General features: G+C 53.0%; 1 protein-coding gene across 2 annotated transcripts; it reads right to left on the bottom strand.

Annotated features, from left to right (window-relative positions):
- Nucleotides 1–992: 992 nt before the first annotated feature.
- Nucleotides 993–13,721, bottom strand: F2 (coagulation factor II, thrombin). 2 transcript variants are annotated; one of them, XM_040980344.1, is made up of 14 exons: nt 13,643–13,721; nt 13,269–13,432; nt 13,063–13,087; nt 12,812–12,862; nt 11,331–11,436; nt 11,091–11,235; nt 9,974–10,271; nt 9,654–9,764; nt 9,433–9,559; nt 8,199–8,366; nt 7,650–7,823; nt 7,121–7,302; nt 1,336–1,406; nt 993–1,232 (listed from the first exon to the last, which is right to left on the bottom strand). In XM_040980344.1, exons 1-14 carry the CDS (start codon nt 13,719–13,721, stop codon nt 1,092–1,094), a joined length of 1,842 nt encoding a protein of 613 aa, XP_040836278.1. In that variant the 3' UTR covers nt 993–1,091. The 2 variants fall into 2 exon arrangements, with proteins under 2 accessions (XP_040836278.1, XP_040836277.1); XM_040980343.1 differs by having other exon boundaries at nt 9,654–9,779; nt 9,974–10,276; nt 11,099–11,235.
- Between the last annotated feature and the right edge of the window lie 7,765 nt (nt 13,722–21,486).

The raw sequence follows: 21,486 nt of genomic DNA, 5'->3' as shown, positions 1-21,486 counted from the left end.
GACGAAGGTAAGGAATTCTGTCCTCCCTGTCCTGATGTGTTGAAAACTAAGAAATAGCATGAGGGCACGTGGGTGAGGATTCCTTCTTCAGGTCCGTTTGCTTGAAGCTGCTCTGGGTCGAAGATTCCAGGCCAAGAAGGGTAACTACGTGGCAGCCGTGTTCCGCCCTCCAAGCTGAGGCAGGCAGCCTTCACCTCCACCCTGGGAGAATACCACAGCAGCAGGCCTCAATTCATTAGCATCTCTCAGCAGCCAGAACTCAGGGCTGTATCTGCCCTGGACTGTGGTACCACTTCTCCCCGCAGCCTAAAGGCAGCTCACTGGGATGGAGTCTGAGGAGGAGGGGCCCAGAACAGGACAGCAGCTGGTCAGAGCTGGGCTCCCATGCCCACGCCCGTGGCCTCTGCCCCCTGCAGCCTGAGAGAGCAGGCTCCTGGAGGCCAACTTTCATTCTGACTCCCGTCACCCTCCAGGTCCCAGGCCTCGGAAAATCAAGTTGCTGCCGAATGAGAGGGGGAGTGGCCACCCTGAGGCGATCCACAGGGTGCCCAGAAGGCCAAGGACACGAGGAGACTCTGCTCACACCAGCCAGGACAGACAGGCCCAGGCAGTGGGTTGTAGAGCCCCAGACCACTGCTAAACGTCAGTACTGTGAGCCCATTGCCCATCAATGTGCCAGCATGGTGAGAAGACCACAGAGACCCACCCCGAGAGTGCCCTGGGTGACAAGCCCTTTGCAGCCTCAGGAGCTCCAGACCTGTTTCCCAAAGCCATCCGTACAACTGCAGGCCTCAGGTGACTCCAGGACCTCTTGAGGCCAGAAGCAGGCCTCGGTGAGAATTAAGTGAGAGGACACATCCAAAGCCGACCTGAAGACATTTCTGCAGCTCCATCTGCCACTCCCCGGGCTCTGTCCTGGACGCGGGGGTGCCCAGCAAGTGGTGTTCCTCCTGTCCAGTGGCCTAGGACAGCACCAGCAGCACAGGGGCTTGTTGACAGTCACTTTTATTGGGAACCATAACTTTAGACATCAGCCACAATAGCAGTTCTTTGACCAGACTAGTTTCAGCAGTGAGGGGCTGGCATGGCCCCTAGCCATAGCGATCCACCACCTTGCGAATCCACTTCTTCAGGCGGAAGACGTGAGTGTAGAAGCCATATTTGCCATCCCGGTCACACCCTTCCCCCCAGGAGACGATGCCCATTTGATACCAGCGGTTGTTATAGGGGCTCTGAAGAGGAAAGAGAAGGGTCCCAACAGGGGCAAGTTCGAAAGTTACCAGGCAACTTCCCTCTCCATCCACAGCACTACCGAGGTTCTTGAGGCAACTTTACCTTCATGACAAAGGGTCCCCCGCTGTCACCTTCACAGGCGTCCCCTCGGGTCTCCTCCTCAGGCTTGTAACCTTGAGAGAGAACATGCTCCTACTGCAGCAGCCAGGCAGCAGCCGATGCCCCGCCTCGGGGACCTGCTGCAGCCCTTCCTGCCGACCCGTGCCCCACGAGGAGGTGTCTGGCCCAAGCAGCAGCCGGCTCACTGCCTGGTCACCTGAGAGACCCAGGTTGAGTTTCGGCTTCCAGGCTTCGGCCTGACCTTGTCATGAGGCATCTGAGGAGGAAGCTAGTACATGGGAGACCTATTTGTCTGTCTTTCAAAATAACTGAGTTTTTCTGTTTAAGAAACAGGAGGTGAATATCTAATTGGTTTTTTCTAGTCACCCTTACACCCTTAACTCTTGCCTCACATCCAGTCCTTCAGCTGTTCCCACTTCTGCTGCTGGCTGCTGCCCCTACGAGCTTCCTGAACCACAAGACCCCTAGTACCCCTGCAGCCAGCCTACAACCCAGTCTCCACTCAGCAGGTGGAATGACTCCTCAAAGCTAACAAAATGTCCTGATACTCAACCACAAAAAAACTCAAGCAAACATAAGTGTGTGGGAAAAAAAAATAGCCTAACAGCTAAAGTCCTTCCCTTGAACAGGCTGGGAACCCATACGAGCACCAATTCATGTCCTGGTTGCTCCACTTCCCATCTAGCTCCCTACTTGTGGCTTGAGAAAGCAGTGGTAGATGGCCCAAAGCCTTGGAATCCTGCACTGCACAGGAGACCCAGAAGCAGCTCCTGACTCCTGGCTTCAGATTAGCTCAGCTCTGGCCATTGTGGCCACTTGAAGAGTGACCCAGTGGATGGAAGCTCTTTCTATCTCTCCTTCTCTGTAAATCTGCCTTTCCAATTAATAATAAACCTTTAGGGACCCCGCGCCGTGACCCAGTATCCCATTTTATGCCAGATCCCAGCAGCCCCACTTCCCATCCAGCTCCCTGCCTGTGGCCTGGGAAAGCAGTCAAGGACAGCCCAAAGCCTTGGGACCCTGCACCTGCGTGGGAGACCTGGAGGAAGTTCCTGGATCCTGGCTTTGGATCAGCTCAGCTCTGGCTGTTGTGGTCACTTGGGGAGTAAATCATCGGACAAAATATCTTTCTGTCTTTCCTCCTCTCTGTATATCTGACTTTCCAGTAAAACTAAATAAAAAAACCTTTAACAAAAATTTTGGGTATGGTGATTGTTATCAATCAAATCTCACATACCGATAATAGAAAACAGCATTTTCAGACACACGTGTAACGTTTAGAGGAACCGAACAAGCGGCACGCACAGAAGAAATACTGGTTCCATGAAACAGAAATGATGCTGCTGTCATAATGAATCAAAACTTCAAATTATTAGCAAAATCAAAATCTGTAAAGATTCTTAAAGCCTGGAATTCAAGTGGCCCCCTGGCAATGCTGGCACCCCATGTAAGCACCAGGTTCGAATCCTGGTTGCCCCAGTCCCAATCCAGCTGCCTGATAATATGCCTGGAAAGGCATTGCAAGATGGCCCAAGCACTTAGGACCCTGGCTTAGGTCTGGCCCAACCCTGGCTGTTGCGCCGCCTGGGGAGTGAACCAGCAGCTAGAAGATCACTCTCTCCCCCTCTGTATAACTCTGCCTTTCAAATAAAGAAAGAAGTCTTTAAGATAAACTAACAGCTCATGGATGAAAGAGTATAGACTATAGGACTTATAGTGGGGCCAGCACTGTGGAGCAGCAGAAGAGGCTCCAGCAGCTCCAGCGTCCCATATGGGTGCCAGTTCAGGTCCCTGCTACTCCACTTCCAATCCACCTCCCATCACAAGTTAAACTACCTCCTGTGACACTAGCATCCCACAAGTGCCAGCTTGTATCCTGGCTACTTCCAATCCAGGGAGAAGCAGCACAAGATGGCCTAAGTGCTTGAACCCCTGTACTCGTGCGGGACACCCGGATGAAGTACCTGGCTTCAGCCTGGCTCGGCACCTATGTGGGGAGTAAACCAACGAGTGGAAGCTCGCTCTCCCTGCCTCTCCTCTGTTTCAAATAATACTTTTAAACATGTGGCAAATACCAAAAAGCCTTTATCTAGACAAATTAATATAAAAGTTTGCAAAGGTAAAACATAAAAATTGCCTAGAAAACACTGCAAATGTACACACATACAACTGCAAGATTGACCCTGCTAGGTGTTCAACATACGCCAAAATCTCTGTAATTTTAAAAAATACTTGTTTGAAAGGCACAGTGAGAGGGAGAGACAAAGGTCTTCCACCTGCTGGTTCACTTCCCAGATATCTACAATGACTGGAGTTGGACCAGGTCAAAGCCAGTCCGAGACCTGGAACCCATCTAAGCCTGCTGTGTGCGTGGCAGTGGGTCCAGCACTAGGGCCACTCTGTTGCCTTTCCAGCTGTTTATCAGGGAACTGGATCAGAAGTGGAGCACCCAGACTTGAACCGTCACCCATATGGGATGTCCACTGTAACAGAACACCATCCGCTCCTGCCCCTGTGGGGAAGCAGTGGTGATGGCATAAGGAGTTAACAGAGTTCCTGCTATCTGTGGGCAAGGCCTGTATTGGAACCTCAGCTTCTGGCACCTAGCCCCCCGGCCATAGCAGATGGGCACACACTCTGGCTCTCACTACCCCTTCTCTGGGCCTCTCCGACTCTAGTAAAAATTAAAATTAAATAAAATCATACATAAGCTTTAAAAAGACACAAACTAGAAGTATATGTTACTAATAAATGCCTAATCAATGTGAAACCCCTAAAACTGATGGGAAACAGACAAAAATGGGCATAAAAACGTTTCACAAGAATATGTAGCCCCCTCCTGTCACCTCGGCAGGAGGCTTCTCTTTCACTCTCTTAAATAAATCTTGCTTTGTAAACTGGAAAAAAATATATATATGTAAAGTGATCTTTAAGCATACGGAACACAGAGATGCTATACCTTGTCTCTTAAGATGGTAAGAAGAAATAGTATTCTCAGGTAAGGTTAGAGGGGAACAGGCATGCCACACTCTGCAGATGGAAGTGGCCATTGATACAGCTCTTAGAGGAAGAAATCCAGAAATCCCTCATGAAATGACACCCTAGGGTACTCGAAAAATGAAAATGAAAACAAAAGATGAGCTTAGGACAAGCGTTTGGCTCAGCAGTTATACCACTTGGAACACCCACATCTCCTAGCAGAGTACAAGGTTCAAGTGCTGGCTCCTCCGCCTCTGATCCAGCCTCCTGCCAGGGCACCCCGGGCGGCAGCTGGTGCTGGTCAAGGACGCAGGTCCCCACCCCTGACACGGGTGGCCAAGCTAGAACTCCAGGCTTTGGTTTCAGTCTCGTCCAGCCTTGATTGTTAGCCACTGAACGCATTGCTTCCCAAATAAAGATTTTTTTTTTTAATGTATGAGAAAAATGTGAGGCATGAAAACAACTATGCTTGGATTTCAAAAATATGTGAGGTGGGCAAACAATGGTTTGCACCAAAATAAGCTGGGACTTAGGTTGTGAATATCTGAAATAGCACCTGAGTGACCGACCAAATGCTTGTCCCTGCACAAACGTCATTCAAGACGACACCATCCCTAGGGTCTACTGACAGACACACCTTCAACAGCACTGAGACATCAGAATGAGGAGGCTGTTCACGGGAGCCTTGTTTGTTGTTGCAAAAAAAAAAAAAAAAAAAAAGGGAACAATCTAAATGCCTATACATGCGAAAGTGGTTGAGTAACATCCACGTCAGAGAAGTGCAGTGTGGCTCTCGGCACGGCAGACATGAGAAAAACTCGCCCTGTCCAGAGGAAGTACATTTCCAGGCTAGGCTAAAGTAGGTAAAAAAGCAAGATGGCAAGATACAAAAGAACATCTATGCTACTCTGTAGTACGCTACTCTGTGGGTAGAGAAGTAGGGAAAAGAAGTAATTCCATGTGCTGGTCTCTGCAGAAGGCAGGAAGAACGAGGCAGACACGGATGAGACCGCACGGGAAGGGGCTGACTGCCCAGAGCGCTCACTGGCGCCTGGCGCTGCTCTGCCTTTGGGACTCGGCTAATTTTTTTTATATATATACTCCAAAAATGAGCAGATATTTTCAGAGGAATGCACAAAATAATGCAATTAGAAACAAATGAGGCCAGTGGTATTTGAAATGAGTAACACAAGAGGAGGGATGAGGAATGAGCCCACATACATGCCCTCAGGCCAAGACAAAAGAAACTGGAATTACACTGAACGCTAAGGGGTCTGGCAGTGTCACAATGAGATCGATAAGGGATCCTGAAACTACCCTAGGATTCATCAAATAAGTAAACAGATAATGGGAATCACGTTTCTCTGGTAACAGAAATATGAAAGGAAGAAGTTAAAAGTGCCCTTGTGGTATTGATTTAGCATTAGAAGTTTCAATCTGAGTTAGTTTTAGAATTAGTAAATAGGTGTGTACGAAAGGTCAGAAGGGATGGATGGATGATAGGTGATTGACAGAATAGATGGTGAATGGATGGATAGATATGATTAGTGGATATGCCAGACTGGTGTGATGGATGGATAAAAGACAAACAGTAAATAGATAAAAAGGTGGACGTGGCAGGTAGATGAAGGCTGGACACACAGGATACGTGGGCGGGTGAGTGGACGGATGGGGAGGAAGCAAGATGAGAAAGTGCAAGAGCTGGGGAAAAGGAGGTGTCTGGGCATGCCTCACCCGTGTTTCTATTCTGTCCACTGAGGGGGCCTGCGAGCACTGACACTGAGGTCACAATACGCACCCCTAGTACCCGGATCTTGGTGCCTAAGGATTCCCCAGAGAAATGGCAGTAAGCGAAGAAAGAAAACCAGCAGATTCATGCAAACGTCACACAGGCCTGCCTGCTGAGGGCGCTATTGGCCACGCCTGGGGCAATGTGAGCCTCAGCAGACAACTGTAACCCTTGGAATGAAGTCCACCCAAGAAAGTTCTTTAACAATATACATACTGATAAGCATAAGAAAAATGGCAAAATTTGAAAAAAAAAAATCTCCATTTGGCAGCCACCAGAGCTGGCAGAACAATTTGATGAGAAATAGAATATAAAATGCCAATGTAGGCAGAGGGATTTTATGTAGTGGCTTGGAACCCCCATCACATCAGAATGCCTGTGCTCCAAGTCCTGGCTCCACTCCCAAGGCCAGCTTCCTGCTTGTACGCACCCCAGGAGGCAGCAGGTGACGGCCCAGGGAGCTGGGGCCCTGCCACCCTGGGGCAGCCCTGAATGAAGTTCTAGCCTCCCAGCTCCAGGCTGCCCAGCCTTCACAACACAGGGCACTGGGGAGTGAGTGAATCAGCACGCGAAAGAGCTATGTCTCTGTCTCTCTCTCTCTCTCCACTTTTTCAATAAATAAAAAGTCTTTTCCCACTTGTGAATGGCAAAGGAGAAAGGCAGAAAAGTGTACAGCGAGGTGCCTGGGAGACACCATAGGACCATAGGACATGGTCTGCTAGGAGTTCCTCTCGCCAAGCAGAGGAATGAATATCACATGGCTGTTGCCAGGATGCACCTGATAGCACTGAATGACCCAATGAAGGAATGAATGCACGGCTCATCCACGTCCACGGCCTCTGGCTGCAAACCCAGCCTGCAACTGAGCCTCCCATAATTTTAGGCTTACCGCCTTCCCTCCTAGAGGGGGTCTGGCTCATGGGCAGCAGTGACCAGGACCTGAACCCAGGCTTGTGCCCAGCATGTCCAACCACCTCCCTGCCCCCACTGCACACTTGCCAGCACAGAACATGTTGTCGGTGATGCGGATCCGGGTGGATGCCTTGCACACGGGAACTTCTACCAAGGGCAGGTTCACCATCTGCAGGACGTTGGGCTGCACCTCGTTCATGGTCACCGTCCACGTCTCCTTCAGGTTGCCCCAGCCGGTCACCCGCCCTTTGTATCCAGCTTGGAACAATCTATGGGGAAGGAAACCAGGAGAAGGACCCTCTCAGACCAAGCCCCTTCAGGGGCCTCCCAGGCCGAGGCCACTGCCGAGGGGACCCACATCCAAAAGAACCACAGGAGTAGACTCCCAAGAAATGGAGGCGAGAGAGAAGTGGGAGAGCGGAGTGGGAAGGGGAGGGTAAGAGGTGAGGAGAGGGAAGGGAAGAGGCAAGGAGGGGTGAGGAGGGAAAAGGAAAGGATACAGGAAGAGGTGCGGAAAGAAAAGAGGAGGGAAGAGGAGGGGAGGAAGGGAAATTGAAGAGGAAGGGAGGGAGGACGGGAGAGAGTAGGGGTGCCCTGGCGCCCACATGGGGCTCACCTGTTGACAACCCTCTTGTCAGGCAGGCACACGGGGTGGATGTAGTTGCTGAAGGCCACCGGCTTCTTGAGCTTCAGCAGGGCGATGTCGCGGTCCAGGTTCACCCGCCAGTTGTAGCCGGGGTGGATGACGATCCTCTCCAGCGTGGAGATCTTCTCCACGCTGCGCTCATAGCTGGGCAGAGCAGGAGATGGGGGCAGGAGGCGGTGAGCCCAGCAACTCCCCGAGGAAGGGTCTAGGGGCAGGATCTGGGTCTGTTTTCTCGCCTTGGCAGCCCCTGCGGTTTCCTCCCAGGCTGAAGCCATGCAGCATCCGGTCTCAGAGACCCCCTCCTTGTCTCTCACCTCACCCCGCCCCACCCTGGTCCTGCCCTGGTGTCAGGAGCGCAGGTGCAGGCTGACTAGGGTTTCCTTCTCTGGCCCCTGGCTCCAAGCCTCGGTCAGGACATGGACAGAGGCCTTCCCAGCAGAGACCCCTGGGATGCCATGCCACATAACACAAGGTCCTGTCCCCAGCGCCCATGCCCGGCGGGCTCCAAACCCGCTGTACCTGTTGCGGTTGTGCTTGCCAATGCGCACCAGGATGTCATTGATGGTGAAGTTCTTGTCCCAGGGCGGGTACAGGAGGCAGTGCGCAGCGGTGAGGACCCAGCGGTCACTGATGAGGCTGGCCCCACACAGCAGCTCCTGGGGGCTCTTCCGGAAAATCATCACCTGCCTGGGAAGGGGACAGAAGGCTCGAGGGTTTGGGGTCTCGTGTCCTATCAACCCTGAAAGTGAAGCTGGAGCAGCTGGTGCAATGGCTCAATTGACTAATCCTCTCCCTCCAAGTGCCGGGATCCCATAAGGGCACTGGTTTGTGTCCCAGCTGCCCCACTTCCCTTCAAGCTCCCTGCTTGTGGCCTGGGAAAGCAGTGGTGGATGGCCCAAAGCCTTGGAATCCTGTACCCATGTGGGAGACCTGGAAGAAGTTCCTGGCTCCTGGCTGCAGATGCAGCCATTTGAGGAGTAAACCAAAAGATGGAAGATCTCTCTCTCTCTCTCTCTCTCTCTCTCTCTCTCCTCTGTAAAATCTGCCTTTCCAATAAAAATAAATAAATCTTCAAAAAGAAAGAAAGAACTAGCCACAATGGGTTATCATTTACAACACCAGATGCAGGTAGCCCATATGGGTGCCAGTTCAAATCCTAGCTGCTCCATTTCTGACCCAGCTCCTTGCCAACGTGCCTGGGAGGGCAGCAGCGGAGGGCTGCCCCAGGACGCCCGCCTAGGAGGCCTGCATGTGCAGCTCCAGGCTCCAGCCCAGCCTGGTGGCCATTTGAAGATTGAGTCAGATGGGGAAGGGAGGAGGGGAGAGAGCAGGGGTGCCCTGGCGCCCACATGGGGCTCACCTATTGACAACCCTCTTGTCAGGCAGGCACATGAATACACAAATCTGGACAGAGCTGCCTCCTGGGCCCAGCTCCCTGCTTGCCCAAGCTCCCCGTGGGATCTGATGCCCCCACATGGTGCCAGGCCACACCCTCTTCCCTCATCCAGGCTGGGATCCACAGGGCTTAATTGTGACTCCTGAACGAGACTGCAGCCACTTGAAGCAGCATGGCCCGGGGTGGGTGCTGTCAGCTCAGCAGAAGCACTGGGCCTCTTGACCAGGGTTCCGGAGGTTGCTAATGCTAATGGAGCTCAGTCATTGATCCGGGAAGGAAGGCCTGCGCCTCTGGGGACGTGAGCGGCTTCCAAGGGCTCTGCGTGGGCCCAGCCAAGCGGAAGAGAATAGGACTCACCAGGGCGCGCTGCCTTTCTCTGCGTCCTGACCCTTGACAATGCGCCCATCGATGTAGGACTCGAAGAGTTCATCCTCCGTTGCGTCTTTCACTGACTTCCTCTCAAACAGCGGCCGCAGCCCACAGTCTGCGGAGCAAGGCGGGCTGTAAGGGGCCAGTCCTGGCCACCAGTCCCCTGCCCACCAACCCCACCTTGCACCCCAGGCATGCCCACGCCTCACCTGCCTCCCCCTGGCCAAAAGTCTTCTGGTCGAAAAAGGTCTGGAACTCCTGTTCGGTGGTGCGCCCCGCAATGACCTCCTCTGGGCCTCCCTCTGGCCCAATCTCCTCTTCTTCCACGTTCTCCTCTGTGGAGACCCAGGAACGACCCCGCAGCTGGTCTACCACCCCCAGGCTGCCCCCGTTCCCCACTCTGGGTCAAGGAGGTGCCCCAAGTCGAGTTTATAGTAGCAAGGGCTCCCCCCAAACCCAGGAGTTTGGAGGAGGGGCTCAATTTACTCATCCGGAAACAGGGCGCCCTCTGCCGGCCGACCCTTCTCACCGCAGTAGTGGAGGCCGCAGTACTCGAAGTCGTCGGGCCTCCCAGCCACGTAGCACCAGGCGCCCTCCTCGTCGCCGTCCGGGTTCCGGCAGTAGTTCTCCAGCAGCAGCACTTGCGGGCTGAAGGCCTTGTGTTTGCTCAGGGCCTGGGCCTGTGGGCTGCTCCAGGCCAAGCAAGGCGACCCTTGTTTGGTGACAGCCAGGTGCCCCTCGTACAGCTTGCCGCGCTCAGGGACACAGTCTTTCGGAGAAGACTTGGGCTCTCCAGCTCGTGGGGTCAGCTGCGTGGGGACTTGCCCCTTGCCTGCGTTGGGAGGAAGCACGCGGGTCCACACCAAGTCAGGGACTGCCGGGGGTCCTAGAAAGACCCTACTTTCCTAGGTGCAGGCAAGGAACCGACTTCAGCTGCGCTTAGGGGCAGGTGCAGCTGGGCCCAATGGGTGGAGTCACTGCAACACTCTTCCCTACCTACACCTGCATCCTTTGCCTTACAGAATGCCCTTCACCTTGGCCTTAACCACGTGTCTCTGGTTCTGGGAAGGACTGCCCCGCCCAGTTCTAAACCTAATTACAGCAGGGGGTAAGCCTCCTGCAATTCCAACATCCCACGTCTGTGCTGGTTTGAGTCCTGGCTGCTCCACTTGCAATCCAGCTCCCTGCTAATATCCCTGGGAAAGCAGCAGAGGATGGCCCAAGTAGTTGGCCCTGCTACCCATGAAGGAAACCCAGATAGAGTTGTAGGCTCCTGGCTGTGGCCTGACCCAGCTCCAGCCATGGTGGAGATATGGGAAGTGAACTAGCAGATGGAAGATACTCTCTCTGGAACCCTTTCAAATAAATAAGCCTTTTATTAAAATGCAAATCATGTATTTCTGAAAGCGCTGCACTTTCACTCTCCAGTCGAGCAGGAACACAGAAGACCTCATAAAAATCAGGAAGTGTCCGAGACTGCACAGGGCAGAGTGAGTGGCTGAACTCTGGGGGGCAGCTCCCCAGGTCTGGCTGCAGGAGGCGGCTGGGGGCCACACTCCAACGCACATATTCCATGTCCCTGCATCTAGACCCAGGGCTCCAGGCACAGCAGGGGTGGTCTTGGCCATGGTCTACCCCGCCCACACACACTCACCACAGATAGGGACATTGCACGTCTCCCTTCGCAAAGTGGGGTCTGTGGTGTAGCACCAGGGGCCCGTGCCACTGCCGTCGGGGTTGCGGCAGAAGTTCTCCTGCAAGTCGGCCTCAGGGTGGGTGGTGGAGTTGATTCTGAAAGAGGCGCTGGCTCAGTGGAAGGCTGAACGTGCCCCCACCCCACCGTGGCCTGGCTCCCACCCTTGGCCCGAGCCCCACTGTGTACTCACTCAGGGTTGTGTGGGTAGCGACTCCTCCACAGCTGGCACTCGATGCCTGACTGGGTGACGTTCACTTTTCCCCGGTAGTTTAGTCCCAGGCCCTGGGAGCAGCGACCTGTGGGAATCCCAGCCCGCGTGCGCGTCCAAACTCAGGTTCCCTGTCCCCAAACCGCACTGCCCCCAGCCAATGCACCTCCTGCATTTGTTCCAGCAATTCTGCAGGGGACACTCGGCAGTGGTCTCCCAGTAGTCACTGAATGTCACCACGTGGCCATCGCTGTGCCGGATGTAGGGGACATAGCGTAGTCCTCACAGAGCCTCCTTCGAGTGAGCACAAGCCTCACCACCTGGTGCCGCTCAGCCTGGCCCTGGTAGCTTAGCACTTCCTGCCACGAGGCCTTGGCGCATGCTCAGTTTGGGATTTATCCACCAGGACAGCCCATGAGACCAAAGAAACATCTACAAGCTGTCCCTGCTCCTACCCGCCTGCCAGCTGCTCCTCCTCCTGTGTCCTCTGAATGCCTTGTCTAGACCCTTTCTAGGAATCACCTGAATGCTTTCTTTGCCTCCAATGAGGGACCCTGAGTTACTTCCAATGCCCAGCACCTGACACCTTCAAATGCCAGCATCCCATATGCATATGTGTTCATGTCCCAGCTGCTCCACTTCTCATCCCTGATTGTGGACTGGAAAAGCAGTCAAGGACGTCTCAAAGTCTTTGGACCCTACACCCACGTGGGAGATCCGGAAGGAGCTCCTGGCCTTGTATTGGCTCAGCTCTGGCTGTTGCAGTCACTTGGGGAGTAAAGCAGTGGATCAAAGATCTTTCTCTCTGTCTCTCCTTCTCCCTGTAAATCTGTCTTTTGAATAAAAACAAATACATCTTAAAATAATAATAATAATAATAATAAAAAGAATTCCAGGTAGTGACCCTACTGTCACCCTAGTATAGGGTGGACAGTGCAGGTATTTGAACGAGGCCTTGAAGATGGGGACGTGTTCAGCAGGCAGCCGCTGCTCTAGGGGGAGGTTGAGGATGCCAGCAGGGGCCAAAAGCGGAAACCTCTTGGCTTACATACTGTCCGAGCAGGTAGGGGCTTGTGTTTGGTGTCGTAGAAGGTAAGGCTAGAAAGAAGAAGTTAGGGATAGAAGGAGCTAGGCACACGTGACTACACGGCCTGATTATTCTCTGGTGACAGGGAGCAGCTAACGGTGCTGGCGCGTAAATGTGACCCTGTCCGAGTGCTGACAGCATGGGTGGAGGCTCGGCTTGGGGGCCAGGAGAAAGAGGCCTTAAAAACATTCACCTATCACCTACTTGCTCCCTCGTTCCCTCACTCTTACTGGCCACCGGGCACACATCCCAGCAGACGCACCTGCTCTGCCTCAGGAGCCACAGCACAGGCTGGAGACCACCACTTTCCTCCCAGCTCCCCGTGTCTCCCGGTCCCCATGCCCCGACCCCATGACCCTAAGGCCCCGTCCTTCACCTTCCAGACAGTCCATGAGATTTTCTCGAGGCTTCCTCACTGGCTCACACACTGGAAAAGACCCAGACACAGGTTTGTGGGACCTGCATGGGATCAGGGACGAGCTGGGGACGTTCAGACATGCTCAGGTGGACAGACAGGCAGATGGCGGAATACTGGGAGGCTGGACCAGGCGGATGCACTAGAAAGTTCTCTGGGTACAGCAGCCTCCCCACCCCAAGGGGGGCCTGGGCCTCCCTTCCCTGGTTTACCTGTGTAGTTGGCCCAGAATGCATCCTGAAAAAAAACAAACAAGGGCATGGGGTGAGGTGGGGCCGGTTGTCTGGGCAGCAGGGGGCGGGTGTGTGTTGGGGATGGGGGCAGTGTTTGGCAGCTGCAGGGATCCAGGCACAGCCCCAGGCCAGGGCCCAGCAGGCCACTGCTGCCCCCTCCCGCTGCTCAGTGCCAGCCCACTCACCGTGCTGCTGGATGACTCCAGGGCCTCGAAGGCCTCCTCATAACTGCACGTCTCCTCAATGCACTCCCGCTCCAGGTTGCCCTTGCGTATCTCCTCCAGCAAGCCACTGTTGGCACGGCGGTTGCGCTGCAGCAGCGACAGTGCCCGCTCTGGGGCCAGGAACACTGCAGGAGTGTGTGCGGGGGGCCCTTGACCTCAGCTCAGCCGGTCAGGACGGGTCTGGCCCGGCCTTAGCTTTAGCTTCGGTCTCAGGCCATGTAAATACCCGGCAGTGACCCCTTGCTCTCCCCTCTTGCCACTTGGGAAGGGTAGCAACCCTGTTTAGCCCATGCCCGAGCCCCCTGCCTCCTGCCCTAATCCGACCCTTTACCCACCATGCTGGCTGCACACGAGGCTGGCCAGGGCAACCAGGGCCAGGCAGCCAGCTAGCCGCAGGCCTCGGACGTGCTGCATCGCAGGGCCGCTCCTGGGACTGAGTGACCGTCCTGACCCCTCTGGGTTAATGTTGAACCAACATGAAGAAATCAGCGGACGGGGGGAGAGGTTGGCAGGTCAGGGCCAGCCATAGGGACAATTGGAGGGCCAGCCCTGGTGGCCGCCCCCACTATCCAGGACCAGGGGTAGATGTCTGGCTGGCTGGGCCTGGGCGGAAGTCACCACATAAAGGTCACTGTCCCTGCCACAACCTCATCATTCTCTCTCTCTTTTTAAAGATTTATTTATCTTTATTGGAAAGGTAGAATTACAGAGAGACGGAGAAACAGGGAGAAGATCTGCCATCCGCCGATTCACTCCCCAAGTATCCGCAACACCTGAGCGAAGATGAAACAAACCAGGAGACAGGAGACTCTTCCGGGTCCCCCATGCGGACACAAGTTCCCAAAGATTTGGGCCATCCTCTATTATTTTCCCAGGCCCAGAACAGGCTGCTGGAAGGAAAGTGAAACAGCCAGGACTCAAATTGGCGCCCATATGGGATTTTGGCACTTGTAAGTAGTGGATTAACTTATTGAGCCATGGCGCCAACCCCCTTGTCTCTTTATTGAGACATGGCAGAGCTGGGGACCATGGAGCGTTTCAACCCCAGTACACTGGGGTGGTAGCTTTCGCCTCCATGTGCCTTAGGAGGGGGTGAGCAGTGTGTCACTAGCGGGTCACTGTCTGTGTGTCTCTGTGGGTGAAGCAGCTGGGTGCCTGTGCCACCACGACCTTTAGGGGGTGGGGTCAGCCACTGTGGGGCCTGGCCTCAGCTGCACCCTGGGGCGGTGGTGTTCATGGGAACTGATTGCCTGAAGCATCAGGGCCCCTCTGGGCCTTTGGGAGTCTCCCTCCCCTCAGCACTAGGGTGGGGGGTCTGCTCGCAGGCCCCTCTATCGTTCTGCCTGAGGCTGCGGGGCCAGGCCTAGCTCCTCTCCCTGCCCTGCTTCCTGTTTGCCATGTACAAGGTAAATATTAGTCCTGGGTCTAAGCAGGAGAGAAGGACAAAGAGCAGGCACGCAGGCACACAGCGCTGTGGTTCTGTCTTGCGCAGCTCTGACTTTTGGGGTCTGGATCTCAGTCATAGCCAGCTTCAGCAGAGGGTTGGCAGGGAATCAGGCCACCAGGACTCCTACAAGTTAGCCCAACTCCTGGGAGGCCAGGTCCTATATATTTTCATATATATATATTTTTTTTTCATTATTTTTAAAAGGTTTGTTTATATTTATTTGAAAGGCAGTTACAAAGAGAAGAGCTGACGAAGAATCTTCCATCCACTGGTTCACTTGCCAAATAGCTGCAATGATTAGTGCTGGGCTGGTTTGAAATCAGGGGCTGGATCTCTCACGAGGTGCGGGGTCCCAAGGCCCCGGGCCACCCTTCTGCTGCTCTCACAGACCACCAGCAGGGAGCTGGATTGAAAGTGAAGCAGCCATGACTAGAACCAGCACTCATACAGGATGCTGGCATCACAGGTAGAGGATCAGACTGCTGTGCCACCACAGTGACCCCTAAATTATTTTATACTGAGGGTTGGGTCTGGCACGATGGCTCAGTGGCTAAATCCTTGCCTTGCATGTGCTGGGATCTCATATAGGTGCCAGTTCATATCCTGGCGGCTCCACTTCCCATCCAGCTCCCTGTTTGTAGCCTAGGAAAATAGAGGAGTATGCTCCAAGTTCTTGGGACCCTGCACCCGCATGGGAGTCCTGGAAGAAGTTCCTGGCTCCTGACTTCAGATTGGCTCAGCTTTGGCCATTGTGGCCATTTGGGGAGTGAACCAACAGGTAGAAGATCTGTTTTTCTTGTCTCTCCTTCTCTCTTTTAATCTACCTTTCCAATAAAAATAAATAAATCTTAAAAAAGAAATAAACTGAGGGTTAACTTACAACCAGTAATGGTTTCAAGTCAACAGTCTAAAAAAAAAAAAACTGCTTAAAGATTTATTGATTTGGGAGGTACATGAGGGCCCTGGGCACACAGGCAGGGCCTCAGGCTGGCATACCACCCTGCTGGAAGACCAGACCTGGAGACCTGCACACATTCACAGATGTGGGTGCTATGGATTGCCCCGGACAGGGGCTGTGGGGCCGTGTGGAAGTGGGGATCACTGAGGGAGTACCTTACAGGTGAGGACTGACTTCTGGGGGATTTCAACTGACCAGGCTACAGCACCTGCAAGTAGATGAGGGTGTGAGACCGGGACAGTTGGAGGAGGGAAACCAGAGGGCCTTCCTGCATCAGATCAGTGCACCTGCCCACGTGGGAGACCTGAGTGGAGCTAGCTGGCATTGACTGCCATCCACTAGTGCACACAGAAGATAGGGCTGGTGGCCTGCCTGGCAGGGCTAGGCCACTATACCCCCAGTGTCAGAGCAGGGGTGGGCCACTAACTGGAATACGAAAGAACTGGGTCGGGGGCAGGTCCTGTGGGGGGATTTGTGGGCTCGTTCCTGTGGGACTGCAGCACCTGCTGGTTTGCTCAGGAACTAGAGGTGGTGAAAGGCTGAGCTAGGTATGACTATGGAACTCACTGACACTCATGGGAACCGGGGTTGGGAGCATGCCAGGCTGGTCCAGGCTGCAACACCTGCAGAGGTACCCAAGAATTGGGTGTGGGGTAGGCCAGGCCACAACATCCACCAGCACACACAAAGGCCAAGATGGGGTGAATGGGAGGGGCAGTGGGGGAACTATGCCAGGTAGGGGCCTAGCACCTGCAGGCACATATGAGATCTGGGTCTGGAAGTGGGTCTAGGAGGGGAACTTCGGGAACTCTCCTACTGGGCTGTAGCTCGCCTGGTAAGCATGAGAGTTAGGGCTGAGTGTGGTCCAGGTCGGGCCAGGCTGCTCCGTGTGTTGGCAGGTGTGTGGATTGGCTCAAGGGGGTAGACCGAGTAGGGTCAGGCCAAACTGTAGCACACTGGCACACACAGGAAGCAGAAAGAGGTGCAGGCTATACTGGGCTAGGCTATCATACCCACCAGTTTGCATGAGAGCAGGAATGGGACAGGCTGGCAGGGCTATGCTGTAGCACCCACCAGAGAGAGCTGGAATGGCTGGGCTTGCAAGGCTGATACAAGTGACAGACTGAACTGGACCCTTACTGGCTGAGCAGTAGATGCACTTAGATGAACTTTCTGTCAGGTGGCTTGTGCGGTTAGCATGTGCCTTGTTTAAGGAGCTTGGTGTGGGTCCCCATGGCGCCGACCCTCACCTTCCAGAGCTGAGCTGATCCAAAGAAAAGAGCCAAGTGGTTCTTCCAGGTCTCCTACATAGATGCAAGGTCCCAAGAACTTGGGCCGTCCTCTACTGCATTCCCAGGCCATACACAGGGAGCTAGAAGGGAAGTGGTGCAGGCAGAACTTGCACTGGTGCCCATATGGGATGCCAATGTTGCAAGCAGAGGGTTATCTTATATGCCACCATGCCAGCTCAGGGGTCATGGGCACCTTAACTGCTAGGTCAAATGCCCACTGTGAAAGTGTCTTTTTCCTTCTTCTTTCCTTTCTTTCCAATTTATACATTTATATATTTATTCGAAAGTCAGAGTTACAGATTTTCCACCAGCTGATTCAGTCCCCAGATGGTTGTGATAACTAGAGCTCGGTCAGGACAAAGCCAGGAGGTAGAAACTGCTTCCAGGTCTCCCACGTGCATGCAGGGGTCCAAGCACTTGGGTCATCTTTCACAGTTTGTGTCAGGCCATAAGCAGGGAGCTGGTTCAGCTCAGACAACAAGCAATGCCCATATGGGATGGCAGCACTGCAGGCGGTGGCTTCACTTGCTATGCCAAGAATGACAACCCTGAATTATCGTTAATTTAATGAGTGTCTGCATGGTTATATTTAAAAAATCCTGATGAGTTAAGATACTGAAGAATTTATAGCAAACAGATGGAAACAAGCAGGGTAAAATGTTAACCATCATTAAACCCAGGTGGTGAGGGGGTGGTTGCATTCTTCTCTTAGTTGTCTATATTTGAAATATTTTTCACAATGGAAAGTAAACCCAATTCCTCCATTACCAAGACCTGGGTTAGGAAGCCAGTTCTTGGGACAGTCCTGTGTTTCCATAGCGATGTTAAGGCACACCCACCCTGCCCATTTTGCAGAGGAAGGAGAGAGGGTGGCATACCCTCTGCTGAGGTGTCTCTGGGAGGAGTCAAGAGTGCCTTTGGACCACAGATATTTTTGTACATATTTATTAGGAAGGCAGAGTTAGAAAAAGAGATAGAGGTAGAGGGAGTTAGGGATTTTCCAACCTGTGGTTCAGAGACACACACACAGATAATCTTCCATACTCTGGTCTACTCCCCAAATGGCTGGGGTAGCCCAGGTCAAAGCCAGGAGCCAGGAATTCCATCCAGGTCTCCCTCATGGGCGCAAGGGCCCTGGTACTTGGACCATCTTCTGCTGCTTTCCCAGGCACGTTAGAAGAGAGCTGGATCAGAAGCGGAACAGCAGGCCCAGCATGCTCAGGGGCTAAATCCTTGTACCTTGCATGCGCTGGGATCCCATATGGGTGGCAGTTTGGGTCCCAGCTGCTCCACTTCCCTTCAAGCTCTCAACTTGTGGCCTGGAAAGGCAATCGAGGATGGGCCAAAGCCTTGGGCCTCTGAACCCACACAAGAGACCAGGAAGAAGCTTCTGGCTCTTGGCTTTGGATCAGTTCAATTCTGGCTATTGTAGCCACTTGAGGAGTGAACCAGAGGATGGAAGCTGTTTCTCTCTGTCTCTCCTTCTCTCTGTAATCTGCCTTTCCAATAATAATAATATCGTTAAAAAGATTATTATCTTTCAAATTTTTTTAAAGGATTTATTTTTATTGCAAAGTCAGACATTTACAGAGAGGAGGAGAGACAGAACAGCGGGGCATTGTGGCACAGTGGATTATGCACCTGCTTGGAATACCTCAACCCTATTGGAGTCCCTGGAATGGAGTCTTACTTATCCTGCTTCCATTTAACTCCCTGCCAATGCTCCTGAGAGGCAACAGATGACCAAGTACTTGGGGTCCTGCCACCTGCATTGGAGACTCATGTTGCGATTTAGACTCCTGGATTCAGCCTCTGCAGCTGCAACCATTTCAAGAGCAAACAAGGGCCAGGCACAGTGGCAGAGTGGCCTGAGAGTCCTCGCCTTGAATGCACTGGGATCCCATATGAGCACTGGTTCTAATCCCAGCAGCTCCACTTCCCATTCAGCTCCCTGATTGTGGCCTGGGAAAGCAGTAGAGGATGGCCCAAGGCCTTGGTACCCTGCACCCAGGTGAGAGACCTGGAAGAGGCAGTATCGGCCATTGCGCTCACTTGGGGAGTGAACCATTGAACAGAAGATCTTCCTCTCTGTCTCTCCTCCTCTCTGTATATTTAACTTTGCAATAAAAATAAATAAATTTTTTTTTAAAAAAAAGAGCAAATGAGCAGGTGCATCCGTCGCTTATCTTTCCTGTCACTCTTCCTTTCAAATAAATGCATACATAAAATACTTTCTAACTGTAATGTGCAGGTCCTCACTGCGCTGACCATCCTCTTCCCACTGGTGCTCACCCTGGGAAGCAGTAGGTGAAGGCTCAAATGTTCGGCCACACACGTGGGACACCGGGACCGAATTTCTTTCTTCTTCTTCTTTTTTTAAAATAAATTTTATTTTTTTAAAATAATGATTGCATGGTGGATCAGGGTGGGAAGGATCAAAGTTTTGGGAAAAATTGGGTGGACTCATTGCTTCCAAATTTGTTATTTCTTCTTGTTTTTTTCTGGGTGAAGGGGAGAGACAAAGGGGGAAACCACTCATGACTTTCCACATGTCCCAGCACTCAGGGAAGAGGAACCGCCACCTCATATCAACCCAGAGTCTCAAGGTGTACATATTCCGAGGGTTCTGTCCAAGTGGTTTGGATAGTTCTGAAATGCTGGCAGTTTTACCGACGTGAGGATGATGTCACCAGGACCAAGTTTCAAGCTCCTGGCTTTGGCCTCACCCACCTCTGGGGATGACTGGCATTTGGGGAGTGAACCAGTGATGGAAGCTCTCTGTGTGATAATCATCCATGTCCAGTATCAGAGAACCTGGGTTTGGATCCTTGATTCACTCAATTCCAGCTTCCTGAAGATGGCTCAGTAGTTGCATCCTTGCCACCTTCATGGGGGACCTGAACTCAATTCCCAGCTTCTGGCTTCAGCCTAGCGCAGCCCCAGCCACAGCAGGCAGCTGGGAGAGACCAGCAGATCAGAGGTCCCCATCCATCTCCATCTCCTTCTTCTTGCCTCTGAGCCAAAGCCAGGAGCTTCTTCCGGGTCTCCCACATGGGTGAAGGGTCCTAAGGACTCGTGCCATCCTCTGCTGCTCTCCCAGCACTTTAGCAGGGAGCTGAATTAGAAGTGAAGCAGCAGGAATATGAACCTGTGCCCATTTGGGATGCCAGCTTCACAGGTGGAGGCTTAGCCTACTATTCCATGACATCCCTGAGAAGGGTCACTCTTAGATAAACTGGGGGGTGGGGGAAGAACACTGAGCTCTGTCCTGCTCCCCACTTGTCACCAGGTCTCAGGCGGAGTTGGGACAATGCCCTGAAGTCCCATTCTTTGCCTTAGGGCTGGTGGAGTAGGGACCGTGTGACTATGCATTAGTCAGGTTTGCTCTGAGCAGCAGTGCAGCTTCAATGGGGAAAAAGGCTCTGTCTTCGTGGGGGATGCGGCTGGCGGGGTGGGGGGACACAGGCCTCCCAATCATCCCAGCACAGCTCAGCATGAAGACAGACAAGACATCCCCAGGTGTCTAACAATGCTGGGCAAGGGCTGCTGAGCATCTCATTGGTTTTTCACAATATCTACATTTTTAATTAAAAATACTTGAGATTCTTATTTTTATTATTAGAAGGGCAGATTTATAGAGAGGAGAAACAGACAGATCTTTTGTCTGCTGACTCACTCCCCACATAGCTGCAATGACTGGAGCTGAGGTGATCCAAAGCCAGGAGCCAAGAGCTTCCAGGTCTCCCACATGGATGCAGCGTGTTCAAGGCAAGGACTTTTAGCCTTTAGGCCACGGCACCTGGCCCCTTTCAAATATTTTTTTAAGGGATCAGTGTGATGATGCTGGCTAAATCCTCACAAGCTGGGATCCCATATGGGCACCGGTTCTAATCCCGGCAGCCCTGCTTCCCATCCAGCTCCCTGATTGTGGCCTGGGAAAGCAGTAGAGGATGGCCTTGGGACCCTGAACCTGACCAGTGTGGGAGATCTGGAAGAAGTTCCTGGCTCCTGGCTTTGGACTGGCTCAGCACTAACCACTGCGGTCACTTGGAGAGTGAATCATTGGACAGGAGATATTTCTGTCTCTCCTCCTCTCTGTATATGTCTGACTTTGCAATAAAAATAAATCCTTTAAGAAAACATTTGAAAGACACACAATCTTCTGTACTCCCAAATGGCTGCAATGGCCAAAGCAAAAGCCAGCTGGAACTCCACCCAAGTCTCTTCCACAGGTGGCAGGGAGCCATGCACTTGAGCCAGCTCCTACTGCTTTCCAGGGTGTATTAGCAAGGAGCTAGCAATGATAAAAGTGCAACAGCTGGGTCCTGAATTGGCACCTATGGGGAATATTGAAGTCACAAGTTCAGCTTAACTCACTGTTCCACAGCATGGGCACCATCTACTCTTGGTATCTGAGTGGAAATAGCCTGTACAGGAAGGAGGGGCTAGAGTCCAAGTCCTGCAGGTGCCAGAGCAGGGCTG

Source organism: Ochotona curzoniae, unplaced genomic scaffold (genome assembly GCF_017591425.1).
Source record: "Ochotona curzoniae isolate NIBS_2020 unplaced genomic scaffold, NIBS_Ocur_1.0 contig_3432, whole genome shotgun sequence".
Classification (NCBI taxonomy): domain Eukaryota; kingdom Metazoa; phylum Chordata; class Mammalia; order Lagomorpha; family Ochotonidae; genus Ochotona; species Ochotona curzoniae.
The sequence above is the reverse complement of the archived record's forward strand: the minus strand, read 5'-3'. Positions and strand labels throughout refer to the sequence as shown.